The following is a 25,687-nucleotide window of genomic DNA, read 5'->3' as shown; positions in this document are numbered from 1 at the left end:
AATATTCAAAGTCTGGCCTTGTTTAAATACCGCGATTAATATTTTTTCCACTTTTTCATTAACTATATTATATGTATAAAACATTTTATACAATATGTTTGTGTTTTGTGATGAAGCGTTTGGTACCAGGGTGTTTTTTTGGTCACACGCTGTCATTTTTTAAAGGACAGTATGACTGTTGCGAAAGGTTCCTTCGTTTCATTTGGGTCTGACACGCGACAGCCATTATTTTGTGGTAGATTAATTAAGCCTTCAAATACTGACTAGCTTCAATACAGCATAGTGACAAAAGTGAGTAAATTTGCCGCCATTTTGAATTCTGATTGTTTTTATCGGGTTTGTAAAAATAAAGTTTTCGATACATACACAGCGTCAAAAATTGTTGTTGTCATGCATAAGAATGATTTTGGGTACGACCGTACCAGCTCTTCAGTTTTTAGAGGTACAAGCGTCTGCTTCTGCTTTCGACCGCCATTAGTTTACAATGGATACCAAAGGACAGGAAATGACAGATGAAACGAAAACAATTATATTGGAGTTATTTGACAGCGGTTTCAAACAAAGTGAAATATCTAAAGTGTTGAAAATAAGTCCAGTTACTATCTGTAGATTTTTGAAGCGGCATCATGAAAGCGGCTCCATTTAAAATCGCCCCCGATCAGGACGACCTAAAAAGATGGACGATCGAAGCTGCCGGACTCTGAATCGAATCATTCGAGGGAATCGTACATCAACGCTGGTAGATATTACTAATGAATTTAACACTGTTTATCATGTATCTGTGTCAAAAAGGACAATCCAGCGATCCATTCATAAATATGACCTGAGAAAGCGAGCTATCGCCAAGAAATTAGGCGTTCGACAAATAAATAGAGTCCGTCGTGTTTCGTGGGCCAGGAGTAAGTTAACATGGAGAGTAGCTGAAAACTGGAGTAAGATCATATTTAGTGATGAAATGGCAGTAACTGTTAGTGGTTGTGGGGCTGTTAAAGTCTGGAGAACAAAACGAGAGAAGTACCTTCCCGAATGCATCGGTCATTTGAAACGTCACATTGGCAGGAATTTGAAAGTAATGGTGTGGGGTTGTATTACCTATCATGGTCAGGGGTTATTGACTTTCATAGATGGAACTATGGACAGTGAGAAATACATCAACGTATTAGATGAGAACCTGTGGCCAGTCATAGCCAAATATTTTTCAAATAAGCCATACATGTTTCAGGATGACAATGCACCACCTCATGCCTCAAGGATGACTAAAGCCTGGAAAGAAAATAACAACATTCCAACTCTTACATGGCCAGCTCAGTCTCCTGATGTTAATATAATCGAAAATATCTGGTTACTTTTAAAAAATCAAGTAAAAAGACATATGATGAACATTGACACAGTTGATGATCTGAAAGCAGTACTTTAGCATGCCTGGCTCTCAATCCCTTTGATGTACATACAGAACTTGTATTCCTCAATTCCCCGTCGACTACAGTTAGTTATCAGATCAAAGGGCCATATTACAAAATATTAGGTCAAAACACAAGTCAGCAGAAAGGTAAGTAGGTTTTTTATTACCCTGATTTGTTTACAATCAGAATTCAAAATGGCCGCCAATTTACTCACTTTTGTCACCACATATGTACATTTTGTAAGTATTCAAAACTCATAGCAGATTTAGTATAGGAACAAAGAGTGTCTAGGTATGACAAAGGGTCGGATATAAAGCCAATTTCCTATGATTCTAAGAACAGCAGTCCATTTTTTTTGGAACAAATGTGGTCCTTTTCTAATAAAAATCGAAAGTTTTTTTTCTAGGACACTCCATCTAAATGTGTAATCCGAAACACATCTTCAACCTCTCTTTTACATTTGATACGTATTGGAAGGAACAGTACACTAAAAAATTGACACGAATTCTAATGGGCAGTAAACTTATATTTGACTTGTATTCGGAGGGGCAAAAAATTTTATATATATATATATATATATATATATATATATATATATATATATATATATATATATATATATATATATATATACACGATTGATAAACAAGGTCAACGTCTTATAATATTATCTGACACATACAAAAAGGAGCAGTATACCAATATTTGACATGTACTAGAAAGGGACAGTACCCAATACTTGACATGTACTAGAAAGGATAGTACACCGACACTTGACATGTACTAGAACGGGCAGTACACCAATACTTGACATGTACTAGAAAGGACAGTACACCAATACTTGACATGTACTAGAAGGGGCAGTACACCGACACTTGACATGTACTAGAAAGGACAGTACACCGACACTTGACATGTACTATAAGGGACTACACCAATACTTGACATGTGCTAGAAAGGATAGTACACCGATACTTGACATGTACTAGAAGGGGCAGTACACCAATACTTGACATGTACTAGAAAGGGCAGCACACCGACACTTGACATGTACTAGAAGGGGCAGTACACCGATACTTGACATGTACTAGAAAGGACAGTACACCGACACTTGACATGTACTACAAGGGGCAGTACACCAATACTTGACATGTACTAGAAAGGACAGTACACCGACACTTGACATGTACTAGAAAGGACAGTACTCCGACACTTGACATGTACTAGAAGGGGCAGTACACCGACACTTGACATGTACTAGAAGGGGCAGTACACCAATATTTGAAGCATAGTGGAAGGAATAGTCCTCTAAGCAACATCTTTGACATGTTTTAATGTTCGGTCACGTAATATGCATGTTGTATTAACAGTTTTGATAGTACCACAGTAGTTTGATTTTTAAAATGTGTAGAAAGTTTTGGATTTTCTACAGAAATGTACATTTTAGAATAAATTCATTTAATGAGTCTGCATCATTTGTATTCTTGAAACAGCTGCAGAATAAAATGCAAAACTGTTCATTTCTAAGCATAGTAAATAATATACTACATGCGTATTATGTTTATTCACCAAAAAAAAAAAAAAATAAAAATAAAAGGACATATTTTTTCCTTTCAGAGTATGATGAAGGGACTAAGATATGGTTCTTTAGTGTTTTGCAGTTTCCTCGCCCTTCTCTGGCTGTACGCATTCCTTTCCAACACATCTCTATCTCCCCAAAACACTTCAGATCTTCCAGAACAAAATACAAACTTAGCCGTCAATCCAAACGACTCTATTGAGAAATACCTTGACGCAATTTTGGAATAATAATAGGTTTGTAGTTTTGTAAGTGAATTTATTAAGCTAACCTCGTTTTCGAAAGAAATAAAATGTTTTACGGTGCTACCGTTCTGGCGAGCGCAGTAAGAATTACACATACCTTGCATCATTGTCAACCTAATACGTGTTATTTAGGTATCAACGAACGTCAAAAATTTTTGAGAGAGTATTTTGCTCTACAATAAGTATGCCAAATGTACTAATTTTAATGGTTACGATACATACAGCGCAACACCCTACCCCTCTCCCGAGAGAGAGAGAGAGAGAGAGAGAGAGAGAGAGAGAGAGAGAGAGAGAGAGAGAGAGAGAGAGAGAGAGAGAGAGAGAGAGAGAGAGTGCTCAGGCCCTGTTTGTAGGTGTGTAATTTCCCACTTTTAAATTTAATGGTTTGACTGTATGCAATATCAACATAAATTTTTAACTGTTTATTTTTTCTTTTTATATCTTTTTATTTAGTTCAAATTATCCTATTGTTTATTTTCTCCCTACTGATATACTTACCTGTCTACTTTAAATTCATGCACAATTAGCTTAAAAATGGATCGATAAGACAGTAAAGTATGGCTCTTGCTAGTATATATTTATATAATCTCTATATTGAAAAAATATAAAACAAATCATATGTCAATGAGACAGGTATCGCAGTCTATACTTAAATACTTTTAGTAGACGCATCACAGATGTTTGATCCACCTCTAAATTTATCGCGGGAAACATAGTGAGAGACCACTTTCCATGACTTTGTTCGTCTTTATTTACGTATCTCGACTCAATACGAAGGTATGGAAGCATGTAACAAATTTCCTGAGTCTTGCCAAAGCATATGCGGTACTCAAAACGTATCTTCAAATCATAAGACACCGTAAATTACGAGTTAAAAGTCGGCCATTTTTGGCATAGCACCACGGGTGAAAACATTAGAGGGCATTATGGGACGTAGTCAAAAAATTTTGTTTGATGAACTGTAGGTTTAGCTCGTTCTTTTCCCCGCGCACACTGGAATTTAGAGCTCGCTTCGCTTGCCGGTGTAATGAAGAATAATGACCCCCGTAGAATAATGACCGGGGGTCATTTTTCGACGTAAAATAATGACCCCCCGGTCATTATTCTACGCAGAAAAATGACCCCCCGGTCATTATTCTACGTAGAAAAATGACCCCTTTGCCTGAAGAATAAGTGTCATTTTCATAAAAATGAGCACACTCCACATGAAGATAAGTGACCCCTGTAGAATAATAACCCCCTTGTAGATTAAAGTTTTTCAGTATATTTTTTTTTTTATTATTTATGAAATAGTCTTTACACTATTGTAATTTTTACTGCTGCAGTTTACAGAAAGTAACAGAATTATAATTCATATTCAAATAAACTTAAAGTGAAAGAATGGGTATATCTTAGAAAATAAAAATCCTTCCGTTATAACAAGACTTTGACGTATTGCATCGGTGTATGGTTGTCATCTTAAAGGGGCATGGTCACGATTTTAGTAAAAAATTATTTTTCCGATTTTAATGATCACAATGCTTCAGAAAGGCATTTTTAATAGGCAACCAAACTTTAAGTGTCATTCATTGAGTTATAAGCAAGTTACATAGCTTGCAATTCTTTGCTATGTAAACAAAGCTTTTGTTTACATTTTGAATATTGAAGTGAAAATTCCAATTTTAGACCTAATGAATGTGTTATACGTAAGAAACTGTTTATTTATGCTTAAAATGAATAAGAAGATAAACAAATCAGCTTGAAAAAGATTTTTTATTGGTACATTGAACTATGTAAACAACAACAAGACACGAACCTTGTTTACATGACAAAGAATTGTCAGACCTGTATCTTATAACTTATAACTTTACAACTGATCCTCAAATTTCATTTGATCAGTAAAAGCTTTCCTTAAGCATTGTAAATAATGAAAACAGAAAAAAAAATCGTGACCATGCCCTTTTAACAATTAAATTTTCACATATCTATGGTGTTTCGCTAGGGCCACTTCGACCTTAGGGCGAAGATGCGAAGTTGCAAAGGCGATACTGCGAAGGTGAAGGACCAAAAGTGCGAAGATGCGACGACGAAGCGCGAAGATGTGATGCCTAAAGTGCGAAGGTGCGAAGGCAAGCAAACAATACTACTATCGCTCCTTTCCAACTTCGCACTCTGGCCTTCGCATCTTCGCACTTTCGCCTTCTCCTTTTTTTTATTGCTTTCAGCAATTCTCGGTCGATTACATAGAATTTAATGCAGGCACCGTACTCGCCAAGGTTTTCCGATTAATCCGGGCTATTATTGATACGCATGTGCTAGGCCATCGCGCTTACTATGAATGTTTATAAATATTTTAATGTGTACATGTGACATATATGTTTACAAGTGCTAGCTATGCCTATCATTACTCCACACAAAATTTAATGTCCACCATAATGTGTAGACATGTCACTTACCAGCCGTCTGTTTACCGTGGACCAAACACAGTAACATTCTAATTTCATTATGCAACACTCCTTGCTAATGCATGGATCTAGAGGGGGAGAGGGGGTCCGTCCTCCCGGAAAATTCAATATTAATAATTTTACGCAGTAAAAGGGGAGAGGGAATCCGGACTCTATCCCCCTGGATAATTTAATTATATAAATTTTATAAAAATAAAATTTCCAATATATGCCTCGAAACCCTTAAACGATAGAGAGCTCCGCAATTATAAAACATAGGTAATCACAGATTACAAAGCTCACGGAGACGAGGCATCACCTTTATGAGGCATCACCTTTATGAGACCACCTTTATCATATTATATTAAAACCATCCTTTATGATCTTGGATATTCATTGATTCTGTTTTGACACAATATCGTATATCATCTGTTATAAAATTGTACACTCAAACGTCACAGCTACTTATAGCAAAGCATGTCAGTATATACAAGACTCGGCATAATAATATCAATAGTGTTGTGTTGTGCATGTACTATGCCTAAATAGTAATTAGGGTTAGGGTCCGGCTCGTGCACCATGTATTAAACACTGACTACTATTTATGCACAACAAAACACTATTATATAAATATCATAATGCAATAATACATCATAACATTGAAACATATGTTATCATATTGTATAATATAGTATATAATATAGCATTGTATGGTACTGCATCATATTTGATAAATATTATTATAATGTATTATATGATACAATATAAGTTGATACAACATTGTATCATATCAAATGATACAATATCATGGGATAAAATGAAATATTATATAATACAAATATATTATAAATATTGTATCATATGATACAATAATGTATATTAGAACATCATAAAATACAATTTCATGTGATATGAGAATATATCATATAAACCAATATCGTATTATACGATATCGTATGATACGATATTTTATGATATAACAATATCATATATACAATTTCATTTGAAATAGTTCTATATTACAGAAACCAATATTATATTTTACAATACTGTATGATACAAAATCATAAGATATACAATGTTATATCATAGGATGCAATAGTATATATTGCAATATCATATGTAATTTTATTATGCTATTAAATAATATGTTAATAATACAATATAATATTATACAATATAGTATCATAATATACAACACTGTACATAACAATATCATAATCTAACATCAAATCATAAAATAAAATAAAAATAAATATACAATATTATATCGTATTATATAACGTTTTACAATATAACATGGTATTTTATTGTATCCTATTAAACAAAAGTGTTTCATTTTATACAATACTATATCATAGGAACCATGTTATATCATTTAACAACAGCCACATCTATCTATCAAGCAGGTTTGAGTGAGGTAGGAGATTTCTTTAGCATAGTTGATAATGGAGATTAGGCTCTGCATCTGAAGCAACCTCAGCATTCAAGCCTGTCAGGTGCATTAGTATCATAAGACGCACCATCCATGCAAGTTTGGTGAAGTTAGGACCAGTAATAATTTAGATATCATCATCAGAGGGCACCAGCAATTAAAACCTTTACCCCCTCAAGTATCTCCAACCTATGGCTCTGATTCAGCATACATGCCTGTCAGGTGCATCTGTATCATAAGACACACCATCTATTCAGGTTAGGTGAAGTTAGCAAGTTTGGTGAAGATAGGACAAGTAATAGATTAGACACAGGACCTGCAACAAAAACTTTAACCAGCTCCGGACGTCGACGCCGGGAGTATAGCATAAGCTCCCCTTGACTTCGTCTCGGTGAGCTAAAATGGCAAAAGCGCGAAGATTCGAAGGCGAGAGAGCGAAGTTGCAAAGGCGAAGAAGCGACAGTAGTATCACTTCTTCGCCTTCGCAACTTAGCACTTTCGTCTTCGCATCTTCGCGCTTCGCCGTCGCATCGTCTATATTCTTCATATTGTTCATGAATTATACTTGCATTGAGTTTTTCCACTGTAACAAACTGCTGGGTATGCAAGTGCATCACCCAAAACTAATGATGAAACCAAAATTATGAAAAGTTTACTCCAGTGTTAGGCATTATAATTAAGCTGAAGTTAGTAGTAATATAATTATTACATGAATAGTTTGTATAAGCATTATTGGTAACTTTTGATAAAATAAAGATCATGTGATCAAAATCAAGGGGGATATAAACCCCTTACATGGGCCCTAACCTCTTATCAACGCTTTCATAAACAATCTTTTCTTATTATAATCGATCAGTGTCTATTATCCATTAAGATTTACTATAGTCAGGTACTCTTCACACATTTGCTCTAAAAGAATATAGTCTATTCATGATCACAAATACAACATTACAACAAATGTTTAGAATATTGCTGTTCATATATTACGTAGAAGAAAACAAAACTAACCCAAAATGATTTTTTAAAAACTGCTTTCCTCAAAAAATGTAAATAAGAAGAATTCATATTCCTACGTTACCTGCCCCTTAGTCTTTTTCCATAAAGATATATACATGTATCATTCTAAGATTGACAATTCATTCAGCAATGAATATTGCTTATATTATTACAACAATTATTATTTCATAATTATTGTTCGTTAATTATCACACAATATCCTCATTGTGTATAAATTTTTCTTTATTTGCGACATTTCCCGTCGTATGTAGACGAGAGAAGTGACGTAACTGTTAATCAATTTGTGGCATTGTAAGAGTGTTTTGTGTGTGCTTGCTACGGATATGACAAACTATATACAGCGATTGATTTACACATTCTGTGTTTATAACTTTAAAATCAGTTGAACAGAGTGAAATATTAAGTAATTTCAAAGTCATATCTTTGATACGGGGTAACCATTGTTTACGGGGGGGGGGGGGGGGGGGGTCATTTTTCTTCAGAAAAATCCAATCATTCTTCAACTAGGGGGGTTATTATTCTACGTCGAAAAATGACCCCTGGTCATCATTCTACGGGGGTCATTATTCTTCATTACACCGGCGCGCTCGCTATTAGGTATTTATTGGGCCTGTAGTCTACTACTTTTATAATTTCGTTGTGAGGTGGTATGGGGCACCTGTCGATATTAATGTGGATAAAAGTACATTATAATTAAAATACTTTCACCGGATTTAAAAAAAAAAATCAAATTTTACAAAATATGACAAAAACCAAAATAACCCGAATGATTTGAAAAGTTTTGAAATGTAAATATTATAAAAGCTCCAGCGGGATTCTAGCTCATGACTTTCAGCCTTCTACTTAATGCTCTAATCCATTTCACTACACTGTTAGGTGATAACATTTGGAAAGAAAATTTTCATCAAATTATGCTTGATTATATTGTTTATTTCGATCAGAAATACGCCACAATATAGAGGTGTCCCATGCCACCTTAATTAAACATGTCTAGCTAAATCAGCCTCTTGGACACAACCAGTAGCGTTTGGAAGTTCTATAAACACGCGGGGGTGTTAAGGAAGCACATGGAATCTGAGTTACATGTAATTCCGTGAATTCACAAATCTTAGTTATTATGTATATATTCAAATGTCTAAGCAACGAAACGTAGACCAAAAACAAATAAAAATACTGAATACTGATTTTTTTCCCCAGAAATTAGTTTGTATTACGTAGATTAACACATCATGATTTGACGTCATGACTGAAAGTTGAATTCCGTGTGATTTTGATTGGAAAGCATTGTAAACATATTCAAAATATAACTAATTTAAGAACTCTAATAAAGTATTGTGGTGTGATTTATTGAGAATTGAACATAAGAATACTGGGAGAGATGTTAGTTTTATTAATCAATCAATCGCTAAAAGGTATGTAAATTTGCTTTTATTTCTCGGCCAGGCTTTCCTTTGTCGTTGTTTACGATATAAAAATTCGACTTGAACAACACTACCCCGTATATAGTGAACTTGAAATTTTATACGTATCGTTACTTTGATCAATGCTTAAATTGAAAAGTGCTGCTAGAATCCCATGTTTTGATGCAACATACCGTTTTCCGTGCAAACTTTATAAAAGCTGGGAAGGTTTTACGAGAGCCGGATGAATAACTATTTAAGAAGAACATAGAATTCTAGCAGCGTTTTGATTAAACTGAGATGTTTTGTCTTCACTTGGTATGTTTATTTTATTTTGGAAACCGCGGGCCGGGGTAGCGTTGTTCTATCTCATTTTATGTTAAGGAATATACATAAGCTATCTATAGTTGTCACGTGTTAATGCACCAATGTGGCAGTAATGTACTACCCGATTTTATTGCACTTACATCTATTTCAAAGGATAATTTCAGTTTTTGGTCTTATTCAAAATAGTTATTTAATTTCACGATTTTGAATATGACAGTCAAAATAAGACGCTAAATGCTTCATATGCTTCCTTAACACCCCCGCGCAACACTGCTCCGAAAGTTTTGCATTCTATTGGGCAATCGATCACCACCAAATCATGCAATCATATAGTTTTTCAAAAACACATTTGGTAAAGAGAATTTAAGGACTTAACTTCTATCCACTCTTTTTAGACTGATTTATTTGCGGGTAAAACAAACTTATATGTATGTATATGCTTTAGGCTAAACACTAATTTTATCTAATTCAGATCTTAAATCCGCTCCGACAGATTTTATATTCATATCTAGTACATGTATATTGGTTGTTAGCTAATCCGATTAAAAGCATATTAAATATACCTAGAGCAAAGCTCGTTGCAAAGCAACGAGTGGGTCTTCCGTTAATGTCGGATGTAAAGCTGGAAGTTCCTGTAAGAAGCAGAGCTCTTAAACCAATAACAAGAGTAACTAAAATAAAAAGATGAAAAAAAAAATCGAATTATTCCTGGTACGACTTAACAAAATCCGAATGATTTTAAGTACGACTTAACAAAATCCTTCCTGATTTCAAGAACGACTTAACAAAAAAATCAGAATGTGTTCAAGTACGACCTAACAATTATTTTTGGTACGAGTTAACTTTACTTTGAACATTACACTACTTTTTAAACCAAGGACGCGGAATCAAAATTTCCGGAAAAATCAATTTTTAAACCCCGATATCTCTGTAATGCATCGTCCGATTTAAAAACGGATTTCAGTTTTGAACTCAGCATGAAAATTAAACGGTAGTTCTACCTATTCTGTAAATCTCATAGCTTTATCTTAAATCAAAAATGAGAAAAGCTCCGGACTAAATCACTTTTTAAAACTTGAAAAACGTCAATATCTGACGAATTTGATGACGTCATCATATAATTTTTTCATATCATAGAGATCTTTAAGATACACATTAAAGCTGTAAATTTCAAAATAATCGATGCAAGCGTTTTTGAAATATTTGAGTTGGAAAAAAAATAAAAAGAATAATAATAACTAGAGCAAAGCTCGTTGCAAAGCAACGAGTGGGTCTTCCGTTAATGTCGGATGTAAAGCTGGAAGTTCCTGTAGGAAGCAGAGCTCTTAAACCAATAACAAGAGTAACTAAAATAAAAAGATGAAAAAAAAAATCGAATTATTCCTGGTACGACTTAACAAAATCCGAATGATTTTAAGTACGACTTAACAAAATCCTTCCTGATTTCAAGAACGACTTAACAAAAAAATCAGAATGTGTTCAAGTACGACCTTACAATTATTTTTGGTACGAGTTAACTTTACTTTGAACATTACACTACTTTTTAAACCAAGGACGCGGAATCAAAATTTCCGGAAAAATCAATTTTTAAACCCCGATATCTCTGTAATGCATCGTCCGATTTAAAAACGGATTTCAGTTTTGAACTCAGCATGAAAATTACTGTAAGATAGGTATGTGACATTTTTAAAATTGAAAAACATGAAAAAACAAAAAAATTGGTTTTGCTTCCGGTTTCGACCGGAAGTGTCCGAATTGAGTTTCCAGCCTTATGTCATAAGTTAAACGGTAGTTCTACCTATTCTGTAAATCTCATAGCTTTATCTTAAATCAAAAATGAGAAAAGCTCCGGACAAAATCACTTTTTAAAACTTGAAAAACGTCAATATCTGACGAATTTGATGACGTCATCTTATAATTTTTTTCATATCATAGAGATCTTTAAGATACACATTAAAGCTGTAAATTTCAAAACAATCGATGCAAGCGTTTTTGAAATATTTGAGTTGGAAAAAAAATAAAAAGAATAATAATAACTAGAGCAAAGCTCGTTGCAAAGCAACGAGTGGGTCTTCCGTTAATGTCGGAAGTAAAGCTAGAAGTTCCTGTAAGAAGCAGAGCTCCTAAACCAATAACAAAAGTAACAAAAATAAAAAGATGAAAAAAATCGAATTATTTCTGGTACGACTTAACAAAATCCGAATGATTTAGGTACGACTTAACAAAAACCTTTCCGATTTCAAGAACGAGTTTACCAAAAAAAAATCCGAATGTGATCAAGTACGACTTAACAATTATTTTTGGTACGAGTTAATTTTACTTTGAATATAACGCTATTTTTTAAACCAAGGACGTGGAATCAGAATTTCCGGAAAAATCAATTTTTAAACCCCGATATCTCTGTAATGCATCCTCCGATTCAAAAAAGGATTTCAGTTTTGAACTCAGCATGAAAAATACTGTAAGATACGTACGTAAAAGTTTTAAAATTGAAAAACATGAAAATTCAAAAAAATTGGTTTTGCTTCCGGTTTCGACCGGAAGTGTCCGAATTGAGTTTTCAGCCTTATGTCATGAGTAAAACGATAGTTCTACCTTCTCTGTAAATCTCATAGCTTTACCTTAAATCAAAAATGAGAAAAGCTCCGGACTAAATCACTTTTTAAAACGTGAAAAACGTCAATATCTGACGAATTTGATGACGTCATCATATAATTTTTTCATATCATAGAGATCTTTAAGATACACATTAAAGCTGTAAATTTCAAAACAATCGATGCAAGCGTTTTTGAAATATTTGAGTTGGAAAAAAAATAAAAAGAATAATAATAACAAGAGCAAAGCTCGTTGCAAAGCAACGAGTGGGTCTTCCGTTAATGTCGGAAGTAAAGCTAGAAGTTCCTGTAAGAAGCAGAGCTCCTAAACCAATAACAAAAGTAACAAAAATAAAAAGATGAAAAAAATCGAATTATTTCTGGTACGACTTAACAAAATCCGAATGATTTAGGTACGACTTAACAAAAACCTTTCCGATTTCAAGAACGAGTTTACCAAAAAAAATCCGAATGTGATCAAGGACGACTTAACAATTATTTTTGGTATGAGTTAATTTTACTTTGAATATAACGCTATTTTTTAAACCAAGGACGTGGAATCAGAATTTCCGGAAAAATCAATTTTTAAACCCCGATATCTCTGTAATGCATCCTCCGATTCAAAAAAGGATTTCAGTTTTGAACTCAGCATGAAAAATACTGTAAGATACGTACGTAAAAATTTTAAAATTGAAAAACATGAAAATTCAAAAAAATTGGTTTTGCTTCCGGTTTCGACCAGAAGTGTCCGAATTTAGTTTCCAGCCTTATGTCATAAGTAAAACGATAGTTCTACCTTCTCTGTAAATCTCATAGCTTTACCTTAAATCAAAAATGAGAAAAGCTCCGGACTAAATCCCTTTTTAAAACGTGAAAAACGTCAATATCTGACGAAATTGATGACGTCATCAAATAATTTTTTCATATCATAGAGATCTTTCAGATACACATTAAACCTGCAAATTTCAAAACAATCGATGGAAGCGTTTTTGAAATATTTGAGTTGGAAAAAAAATAAAAAGAATAATAATAATAAGAACTAGAGCAAAGCTCGTTGCAAAGCAACGAGTGGGTCTTCCGTTAATGTCGGAAGTAAAGCTGGAAGTTCCTGTAAGAAGCAGAGCTCTTGAACCAAAAACAAGAGTAACTTAAATAAAAATATGAAAAAATCGAATTATTCCTGGTACGACTTAACAAAGTCCGAATGATTTTAAGTACGACTTAACAAAAACCTTCCTTATTTCAAGAACGACTTAATAAAAAAAATCCGAATGTGTTCAAGTACGACTTAACAATTATTTTTGGTACGAGTTAACTTTACTTTGAACATTATGCTATTTTTTAAACCAAGGACGCGGAAACAAAATTTCCGGAAAAATCAATTTTTAAACCCCGATATCTCTTTAATGCATTGTCCGATTTTAAAACAGATTTCAGTGTTAGATTCAGCTTGATAAGCTTTATAAAACACATATTCATTTTTGATTTGATCAGAAAATTCATTTTTTCGAAAAATTTGTTTCACTTCCGGTTTCGACCGGAAGTGACGGATTTTTATTTCCAGCCTTATTGCACATGTAAATTGCCAAATTCATAACCACAGGAAATTTCAAGACTCTATCTTAAAGCGTTTTTGAGAAATGTCGCGGACAAAATGACTTTTTTTAAAGTTTAAAAATGACGTAACGTCAAAACATAAGTGACGTTGTTATGGAAACTTTAACATCTTTGAGGCATTATAATTTCACATAATCCCTGAAAGTTTCCTTTAAATAAGTTGAAAACTTTTTGAGTTATGAAGCCGAAAAGGAGTCAGAAAAAAAAGAAAAAGAAAAAAAATAATAATAACTAGAGTAAAGCTCGTTGCAAAGTAACGAGTGGGTCTTCCGTTAATGTCGGAAGTAAAGCTGAAAGTTCCTGTAAGAAGCAGAGTTCTTAAACCAGTAACAAGAGAAAGTAAAATAAAAAGATGAAAAAATCGAATAATTCCTGGCACGACTTAACAAAATCCGAATGATTTTAAGTACGACTTAACAAAAACCTTCTTGATTTTTATAACAACTTAACAAAAAAAATCCGAATGTGTCTAAGTAAGACTTAACAATTATTTTTGGTACGAGTTAATTTTACTATTAACATTACGCTATTTTTTAAACCAAGGACGCGGAAACAAAATTTCCGGAAAAATCAATTTTTAAACCCCGATATCTCTGTAATGCATCGTCCGATTTTCAAACGGATTTCAGTTTCGTATTCAGCATGAACAACTCTACAAACCTCGTAAACATTTAAAATTAAAACGAAAAATTCGAAAATTCGAAAATTTTAAAACACTTCCGGTTTAGACCGGAAGTGACAGAAACTAAATTCCAGCCTTATGTCCAAATAAGAACGATCAATGCTTCAATACAGAAAATTCCAAGTCTCTATCTTGAAGCGTTTTTGAAAAACGCCCTGGACAAAATCACTTTTTTAAAATTTAAAAATTGACGTAACGTTGAAGCGGAAGTGACGTTGTAGTTGAAAATTTAAGATCTTTTAGAGACGATGATGTTACATAATCCCTGAAAGTTTCATGCTAATCCGTTGAAAACTTTTTGAGATATTAAGCTCTAAAAAAGTCAGAAAAATAAAGAAAAAGAATAATAATAATAATAATAATAACTAGAGCAAAGCTCGTTGCAAAGCAACGAGTGGGTCTTCCGTTAATGTCGGAAGTAAAGCTGAAAGTTCCTGTAAGAAGCAGAGCTCTTAAACCAGTAACAAGAGAAAGTAAAATAAAAAGATGAAAAAATCGAATAATTCCTGGTACGACTTAACAAAATCCGAATGATTTTAAGTACGACTTAACAAAAACCCTCTTGATTTTAAGAACAACTTTACAAAAAAAATCCGAATGTGTCTAAGTAAGACTTAACAATTATTTTTGGTACGAGTTAATTTTACTATTAACATTACGCTATTTTTTAAACCAAGGACGCGGAAACAAAATTTCCGGAAAAATCAATTTTTAAACCCCGATATCTCTGTAATGCATCGTCCGATTTTCAAACGGATTTCAGTTTCGTATTCAGCATGAACAACTCTACAAACCTCGTAAACATTTAAAATTAAAACGAAAAATTCGAAAATACGAAAATTTTAAAACACTTCCGGTTTAGACTGGAAGTGACGGAAACTAAATTCCAGCCTTATGTCCAAATAAAAACGATCAATGCTTCAACACAGAAAATTCCAAGTCTCTATCTTGAAGCGTTTTTGAAAAACGCCCTGGACAAAATCACTTTTTTAAAATTTAAAAATTGACGTAACGTTGAAACGGAAGTGACGTTGTAGTTGAAAATTTAACATCTTTTAGGGACGATGATGTTACATAATCCCTGAAAGTTTCATGTTAATCCGTTGAAAACTTTTTGAGATATTAAGCTTTAAAAAAGTCAGAAAAATAAAGAAAAAGAATAATAATAATAAAAAGAAACAATAGAATAACAAGAGGGTCTTCCGTTGGAAACGGAAGACCCTAATAATAATAATAATAATAAAAAGAAACAATAGAATAACAAGAGGGTCTTCCGTTGGAAACGGAAGACCCTAATAAGAAAAAAAAGAAACCGTAGAAAAACAAAAGGGTCTTCCGTTGGAAACGGAAGACCCTAATAAGAATAAGAAAAAAAAGAAACCGTAGAAAAACAAAAGGGTCTTCCGTTGGAAACGGAAGACCCTAAACACGAGGTGCTGTAAGGTCTTTTGAACGAGGACGCGCTTTGCCGAAGAAGGGCGCGCTTTGTTGAACTAGGACGCGCTTTGCTGAACAGACCTCTGATATACATTGTACCAATAGATGTAGTTTATTTTTTTGAGTCGCTGATCTATCATCATTCTCATAAACTACTTAAAAGTAAAATAAAGAAGATATTTAATGTTTTGTTGTTGGATACGGAAGCTATTTCACAAGTGATTTTCAAATAATTTCACAAATGCTAAGTACGAGTGAAAAGAATTCTTTTTTCACGACCGAAATAACTTCTGTATTCAACGACAAAACATTGAATTTATAGCTAATTAAATTTTTCCCTGCCTTTGTTGTCCCAGTATTAGCGGTCTCTTATGTCCATTTAAAAAACTATTGCGCGGTGAATATAGGCCACAAGAAATATACACAAAATTACCAACGCAAAAAATTTGAACTATTAAACAACTTTAATATAACATCTTCAGAATAATTATATTGTTTAAATGTTGATGATAACATATTTTTTTCTTCTTAAAATAAATAAACAAATAGATCGCGCATGAAATAACAGAGACGAATTACAATCGGAAGCAATTCAAAGCGGAGTTTTGAATTCAGAGTTATAAAGAGGATATCTATATTGTGGGATGTTATACTAGTATTTGCTTTATCAACGAGTTGAAATGGTGTATATGTTTGCGAGGCTTGCCAAGCGAATATAACCATTTCAACGCGTTAGATAAAGCAAATATAAATTCACACAATTATATATCATACAAATTGATTTATGTTACATGTATGTATCTTTTGAGACAGCCCCTTATAGGACCCGAATTGATTTTTTTGCAAAGATTAAACGATGATGCACCGTTGTGTTATGCGGTTATTGTGACCTTGCGTAATACAATTTAGTACGTCATTTTGGAGATGAATCTAACTGTTTATATAAAAGTTTCACTGAAATAAACCTTGAAATAATTTTATATCTCTAAATAATTTTTCTTAGAATGGAAATCTTCCAGATGACTTGAAAAATCAAGTTTGTTGACATACACAAAGTTGCGAATGCTCGTTAGTTTGAATTGAATCGGACGGAGAACAGTTATTGAAGTTTTATAAAACAAGACTAGCCCAATGATTCGAAGTTGAAATTATTTAATAATGCTTACTGGTTGTGAAATAAAAGTATTGGGACACATTATTTCGGTAAGTTCTTTTATAAAAACACAACCAAAGCATTCTGTTTTCATCGCATCGTCAGGATAAACTCCTTGATAGCTAATGTGATTTGCAGTTTTATAAACAAATTTAATTTAAATCTTCGATGAAATCTAATTTAAATCAGTTTTTGGTATTAGATATAGTTATATGTAAAATAGAAGAAAATCTTCGAAAATAGGTCACTGAAGCGCTGTGTCAAAAATAGTTGGGACCGGAAGAATTTGATAAAGCATCACCCGTTTGATAAAGGAAAGCTTTCTCACACGGGTAGTATACACCACACGTATGAGATAAAAATGGATTTAACATGCATTAGCTGCTTCATTTTTAGTGGCTGTCATTGTCTAGAGGTAATATAAATCTAAATTCTGGGAGTGGAGGGCCATATTTTTGCTGGTGAGTTGTTTTGACACGTACGTGTCATCACGTGTCGTCATCCATGTCATTACTTTTATTCCATGGATAAATTACAGTATTTCACATTTGAATAATATGTTGTCTGTCCCAGTTACAATCTATTTATGCATTATATAAATAGTGCCTGTTTGGGAGGGTAACAGTTGAAATTGACACCCCGAGAAAACCATTGTCAACAGTTGAAATTGACACTCCGAGAAAACCATTGTCAACCGACGCGAAGCGGAGGTTGACAATGGTTTTCTCGGGGTGTCAATTTCAACTGTTATCCTCCCAAACAGGCACTATTTATTTTGTTATACCGAATGTCTTAATTTTTAAGAAAATTTTACTGCTTTTATATAGGAATAACGTGAATTCTACAGCGAACCGTACGCGCATAATTTTCGCGCATGTAACAATCTTTTATGTTACCCGTTGCTAAGTGCGTTGCTAACGCTGAGGGTAATAGAACGGATTATGAACTGCGTCTTAGCCAATCAGATTTCAGTATTTAACATGAAAGTATAACAACATGTTTTATTACATGATTTGTATTCATAAAATCAATAACTCTCCATATACAATCTACATTTGATTAGAATATAAAAGAAATTGGTCTCTTAAATGCTCCTCATATTTTGTTAGATATTTTGGCCATTGTCTACGAAAAACAGCATAAAATATCTATGTGATTAAGCCATCAAGTAAAGTATGAAAATCAGTTTTTGGATCACACGTGGAATTACTGGTGATTAATTTAAATAAAATCCTAAATTCTAAGAAGAGTGACACTGTGCAATCTATAAATGAATCAAGGACATTTTTATCTCAAGGTAACTATTTGAAGTTCGGTTTAGTTTAAATATGGCTATTAAAATTTACAACGACCTTGAATTGAATAGCGACACTTGTCAGTTATTGTACATGCATAATAAGCGTTTTGTGTTTTGGATGCAAACAGTGCATTTTTGTAATGGAAAACAGCTAATATCACAATACATTCTGCTTGTGAATTCGCAATGGTTCAACGAAGTTTATCTTCAATATTTTAATCCATTATTGAAGATTAAAACGGCACTGTAAGCATACTTGACCTGTCACCAATTCATGTTTTTTTTATTTAGATGTGTCCTAGAACGTTTAACAATTTAAAAAAAAGTTTAAGGAATAAATGTTTATCAAATTGGTGTTGTAAAGTGTAGGGGGGGGGGGGGCGTGCGCGAATCCATATTATTTTTTTTCAGGAGGGTTCTCCGCCATCTTCTAAATCTGCGCATTGAAGAGTGTGGTTCTGAGCATTTATGCGTCAATGAATTTCGATCAACATCTCAAAATATTGAAAAAATTTGTAATGAATTTTACAATCATGTTTTCCAACTCACTTTTGCAGTTAAAGCTGTAGCATTGAAGAATGAAAACAAAAAGATATTTCCGAACAAGTAAGACATTATCATCTTCTTTTAAACATTTATTTAGATATTTTTTAAATCCTTTTTAGACAATATTTAAAAAAAGTAATATAAAGCACTATATGCTGTATTCATAAATCATCTCAGATATTGCTAGTAAAAACAGAAAGTATTCGTTATTATATATTTATTTGTCGTTAAAGTGCACAACTGAAACATGTATATACGTTTATCAAATTGTTCCAAAGCAAATCATAAATGTGGGCTGCGTTCATTCAGCAAGCCCAAAAGGTACATTAAACTTTATCATCAAATATTCAACAATTCAAAGTTCATCAAATGCATGTGACCTTGATCCTTAGAGGTGAAGGACTCAAGGTCATAGTTCAACACATAAAGTCATTGAAGAATCAAGCAAATAAAATCAATAAGACATTGACCCTGAGAGGCGCAAATGTCAAGGTCGAAGCTTCAATGTCATGGAAAAGCCAATCAATACTATTTCAGTTGTTACATGTAGATATTTATATCTTGAATATTTCAAAAATGGGATTTTTAACATTACTTTTGCATATTTTCTTCTTACATGTAATTTATGACATTTATTGTATTATTATACCAGTCAAAAAGTTTTAGCCTACACTTTTTTTCAGGAATTATTGCTCTTTTCGGCGTAGGATTGACCGTGATAATTATAATGTGGAAGAACGTCTCTAATTCAAAAAATCAGTTCGATGTATTTCAAAAAAGGGAAACAAATCTTACAGTGGTTGGTCAAACGTTTGGAATTCAAAGATTTGAGGACATTGCCTGTGTGAGATTCCAAGGACGCCTGGGGAACTTAATGATGGAGTACGTGTTCCTCTATGTCGTAGCAAAAATGAAACATTTGTATCCCGTAGTTCCAGAAAATTCAGAACTGTTCCAAATATTTGATATTGAAAAAACAACGCTAACCGCCATCGGAAAATCGGCAGATTCGTGTGCCAAGTTACCCGTATATAAAGAGAGGTGGGGACTTTCTTATGATGAAAAGTTACATGCTGTTCCACCCTATAAGAGCGTGAAATTCGATGGGTACTTTCAATCGTGGAAATATTGGATTAAGTACGAAAATGAAATTCGAAATCTTTTACGGTTTAAAAACCCAATTAAACAAAAGGCCTTCACCCAAATGAGGGATATTATAGATAAAATGAAGTTTGAAATCAACAAGGAGAGTGTTATTGTTAGTATACACATCAGACGGGGAGATTACGTAACCGAGGAACATTATAAGTACGGAAAGCTGACACCCAATGAAACTTATTACGCAAACGCCATGCAATATTTTAAAACAAGGCACAAAAACATATTATTTGTGGTTGGATCTAACGATATAGACTGGTCCAAAAAAGCCTTGGCCAAGGAGAAGAATGTATATTACTCGACAGGAAATTCACCGGCTGAGGACATAGCTTTGCTTTCTTTAGCTAATCATACAATAATGTCCGTCGGTACATTTGGTTGGTGGATCGGATGGATGGCGCAGGGAACTAGTATATACTATAAGAACATTTTCAGACCTCAATCCGATTTTGCTAAAGAATTCCGGAATAATTCTATTGATGATTTTATCTATCCCGGATGGATTCCAATGGAATAAAAGTTTGAATTGCTTTACGAATATTGCGTAAATTATCAAAGCATTTTAGCGGGTTCTGTCGGAGACTTGATTCCTGTTTGTTGTTGTTATCCAAGTGAAGTTATATACAAAGTAGACATCTGGACTTTGTAGCAAATAAAATTATTTTCAAATTTTTCTCCAGATACTCTTAATTTAAAAGAGCCCTTTTGTACCAGGTTTATTTCATAGACTTACTACTAGTGGAGCATTGCAGTTCTCAAGAAGATTGTTTATATTTATAAACCATGGCCAACATTAAACTTTGAATCCCTTGTGGGGCCCAAACAATGCTCAGGGGCCACAGTCTAGACATCTGAGAATCAACAATACGTCAAGAACATATAAATAATACATGTTATTTACATCACAAAATTTGGATTCATAGGTGGCATGTTGGTGAGTTATAACATGGAATCTAAATGTTTTCAGCTCATTTGAGCTGGAAGCTCAAGGGAGCTTTTCTGGTCACTTTTTGTCCGGCGCCCGTCCGTCTACCTGTCTGTCCGTCTATAATCTTTCTGCATTTTTGACTTAGGAAGTGTAGATTTAAGTTTGTTCAAATTTTGATCCCAAAGTGACCTATTTTTTGATTCTCAGTTGATTCACTGCTGTCTTTGAACGATATTTGGAATACACAAGGTACTCAATGTTTGATGTAGGCTTACGTGTATATAAACCAGTGTTAAAGTTCTCCTATCCTAAACCTCATTGTATTTTTTTCCATCCAAAACAGGGTAACAAATCTTACAGTGGTTGGTCAAACGTTTGGAATTCAAAGATTTGAGGACATTGCCTGTGTGAGATTCCAAGGACGCCTGGGGAACTTAATGATGGAGTACGTGTTCCTCTATTTCGTAGCAAAAATGAAACATTTGTATCCCGTAGTTCCAGAAAATTCAGAACTGTTCCAAATATTTGATATTGAAAAAACAACGCCATCGGAAAATCGGCAGATTCGTGTGCCAAGTTACCCGTATAAAGAGAGGTGGGACTTTTTTATGATGAAAAGTTACATGCTGTTCCACCCTATAATAGCGTGAAATCCAATGGGTACTTTCAATCGTGGAAATATTGGATTAAGTACGAAAATAAAATTCGAAAACTTTTACGGTTTAAAAACCCAATTACACAAAAGGCCTTCACCCAAATGAGGGATATTATAGATAAAATGACGTTTGAATCAACAAGGCGAGTGTTAAAGCCAATCATAAACCTCGGATTAATACTGGGGCCCCAGAAAGGGGTTCAAAGTTTAAAATAGAAGAAGCATATGCTACGAAATAGAATGTTACAAGGAACTGCTGCTCAGGTGAGCGATGTGGCCCCTGGGCCTCTTGTTTACACTTAGATCAGAAAAAGAGACTTAGTGATACATAAGTTGTCGCCTTTATTGTTACTACATAACACAGTTCATCCTTTATATCATGATCTCCGCTTGCATGTATTAAGTCGTAAATTTCAATTGCCGAATTGTCCTGACCGACCACTTAGACAACAAGAGGCCCATAGGCCACATCGCTCACCAGAGCAACAATAGGCATGAGAAATCAGCTGAACGGAGTCTTAATACAAATTATCTGGACAATGTGGTATAATTCATGTAGATCCTTTATGAATAAAAATCCATCCCCCCGGATATTCTTATGTTTATAATCAAGTCCCTTTTCTAACAGGATGACTTTACAGTCATATAACGTGTTGAGCTTTGCAGTTCTCAAAAAGACCGTAAATAATTGTTTATTTAAGGGATATAAACCCACATCAAACTCTGAACCCTTGTAAGGCCCAGAGAATCTTCCATGGTCCAGAGTCGAAACAATTTAAAAGAATCAGCAATATGTCAAAATGCTTGCATGAAAGTAAAACCATATATGATAACATAAAGTTTTTTTAAAAGAAGATTTTAAGATTTTTAAGGTTTTCTTTTTCAACGGAAGACCTTATAGTTTTCGTATAGTTTCCTCTTATAAAGGTCTTCCGTGATTACCAGTGATCTGAATTTATTTTTTTTATAAAATTTTTGTTGTCGTTACTTCCATTACGATTTATTGCTGATTTGTAATCTATTACGACCCATTTTGTAAGCAGTTGATCTCGAAGACTATCAGAGATATGGATATGAAACTTTCAAGATAGGTAGTCAATAGTTTGAAGTGTGCCTAATATTTTTGTTTTACGCCAGTGGCGCCATTCTTAGAGCTCGTCTAGGCATGACAACCCATTCTCACAACTCTAAATCAACACTACCTGAAGGTGCTTCCGTGCAAGTATCAGCTTTCCTTTGCAAATTGTTCTTAAGAAGTTTTCTGAAAATTTCCCTGACATTTTTAATAATTCCTTATTATTTCCCCTTTTAAAAGTTTTACAAAAAAACCCTTAATCCATAATTGATAATTTTCAAAATAGACCATTACTGCATACAGCATTATTTCTCACTCATGAAATAATTAACCTCTATCCGCTCGAAATTGAAACACCTGAGCCCTTCATCTTTGTACAGTAAAACATCACATAACAAATAGGTATGTTGCACTCTGCCACTTTTGTGACTTTATTGTTAACCAAATTTGGTTTGAAATAATCAGGAAAATGACAATATATGATTATATAACAATAATTAATAAGTTCATAAATTTAATCATAAAATTATAAATATTCAATTCTTTACCCATAATATTTTACAACTAAAATAATCCATAACTCCCATTACTGATGTAATCAATGATGTGATTGATTAGATAATTTATGGTTTTACAAAAAAACCCCTTTGCCTAAGAATGCTTCGTATCCAGATTAATTAAAAATGGCCCTGTGGGTCTAGATCTGGAAAAGATTTTAAAATTATGAAAACATTACAGACAGACAGGTAGACGGACGGACAGAGACGGACGACAGACAAAATGTAATCAGTAGAGCGCATTATAGCTTTCAGGTCACGGGGGCTAAATATGAACCAATCCAAATTTATCTTAAAAGATAAACATGTCCAATCTTTACCTTTTTTGTAAGATAAAAATGATAAAATAGTCTGAGGAAAACATAACATCGAATGTTCACGAACGCTCCCAAAGCTACAACTTGAAAGACCATCATGATAAATCAATATTTCTGTTGGTTGAATGGCAAGATATCTCTGCTTTGATACTTTTTATACGGTTTGCAATCTACATTGATTAATGCCATTCCGTGGTTGACAAGTAGGTTTGCTGTCTTCTACAAACCCGCTGCAGAAATATTTTTCTGGATTACAGATGCACCAAATATTTTTTTTTTTTTTTTTTTTTGTGAGTGAATATTTTATTGGCTCAACAATTATGGTACATATATTTTTAGAACATAATTCAAAACGTTTCACAATAGAATAAATGATAAATAGCATGGAAACAGGTCAATATACTAGTACTTTGGACATGGAGCTAAAATATTAACATGGATCTAAAATATACATGCATCTTAGCTTTTAACATGGTAGAAAGCATTGATCAGCAATCTTCAAACAATCAAGACAATCCATATAATACTGAAAGACTACAGTTTATAAGTTAACTAATATTGGCTGCCATAATTCGTAAAAAATGAACATTTGATTCTTCGAACAAAGATAATTTTCTTTCGCATGAAGTTTGTTTCTTAGAAAATTTTTAAAAGCAATGAACTCAATTTGTTTGCCAGGAGATTTTGAATGAATTAGATGTATAAAGCATTTTCCAAGTAAAATACAATAATTTAGTGGAACATTTTTTACTTTGTAGATACCAAATATGACATCTTGCATTGTTAAGTGATTGACATTTTCTATATGTTGTTGCCACCAATATATTAGATCTTTCCAGAAAATTTGTATGCTTTTACATTGGAAATATCTACGATGTATAGTGTCAATTTCATTACAGTTGTTTGTGTTACAGTTCGGACTTGGAATCAATTTCATATTAAAAAGCGACTTGTTATGTACTATGATTCTGTGTAATATTTTGAGCTGAAGAGATTGTGCGTTAGTTTGTGTGCAACACTGAAAAGGTAAATTAAATATCTTTTTATAATCAGAGAATGGAATTTCTACTTCAAATATTTCTGACCATTTTTGGATACAGAGAGTAATTTCCTTACAACTGTTAATTAAAATCCAATATGCATCTTTACATTTTAATTCACTTAATGGTATAAGTTTTCCTTGAACAGACAAGGAGTGCATTATATTCCCTTCGCTATGGGGAGGATGTGTTTTGTCTTTGACATGTTTTTTCCAGTTATTTGGGATAGAGGAAAGAAGACTGTTGTATTGAAGAAAAGAGGGTTTAAATTTAAATTTTTCTTAAAACTCATCTAAGGTTAAGAAAGAACCATCATTGTTAATAATATCTTTTAAAAACATTATACCATTTTTATACCATTCAGAAAAAAAGATTAATTTACTGTCGATGCATATGAAATTGTTAAACCACAAGCATTCTGTAAACATAGGTAATCACAGATTACAAAGCTCACCGAGACGAGACATCACCCTTATAAGACTTCACCTTTATGAGACCACCTTTATCATATTAAATGAAAATCACACTTTATGATCTTGGATATTCATGGATTCTGTTTGGACACAATATCGTATATCATCTGTTAAAAAATTGTATGATAATCATTTGTTCATATGTTAATCAATACAATATTATAAAATTAAATATTGCATCCTATCATATTTACAACATATATCATATAATACAATAAAACACCATAATAAACAATGATGAGATATAATATTGTAACATATGATATGACATTGTATTGTGTTATACATTATTGTATTTGATCACATAATACAATATAATACATAAAACA

At 33.2% G+C, this 25,687-nt stretch overlaps 1 protein-coding gene across 4 annotated transcripts in view; it reads left to right on the top strand.

The window, feature by feature from the left end:
- LOC128165616 (galactoside alpha-(1,2)-fucosyltransferase 2-like) overlaps positions 1–20,986 on the top strand; it is a 40,520-nt gene extending 19,534 nt beyond the window's left edge. For 2 of the 4 annotated variants that reach the window (XM_052830330.1, XM_052830331.1), the window contains exons 2-3: positions 19,167–19,215; positions 19,839–20,986. In XM_052830330.1, the coding sequence (XP_052686290.1) occupies positions 19,188–19,215; positions 19,839–20,830 (1,020 nt within the window). In that variant the 5' untranslated portion in view covers positions 19,167–19,187 and the 3' untranslated portion in view covers positions 20,831–20,986. Of the gene's footprint in view, positions 1–3,020; positions 3,219–17,663; positions 17,774–19,166; positions 19,216–19,838 lie in introns of those variants that run through there. The other 2 variants (XM_052830329.1, XM_052830332.1) reach the window with 2 other exon arrangements.
- Positions 20,987–25,687: the final 4,701 nt, after the last annotated feature.

The sequence above is a fragment of the Crassostrea angulata genome, chromosome 10 (genome assembly GCF_025612915.1).
Source record: "Crassostrea angulata isolate pt1a10 chromosome 10, ASM2561291v2, whole genome shotgun sequence".
Taxonomy (NCBI): Eukaryota; Metazoa; Mollusca; class Bivalvia; order Ostreida; family Ostreidae; genus Magallana; species Magallana angulata.
This window is presented reverse-complemented; position numbering and strand designations above follow the sequence as displayed.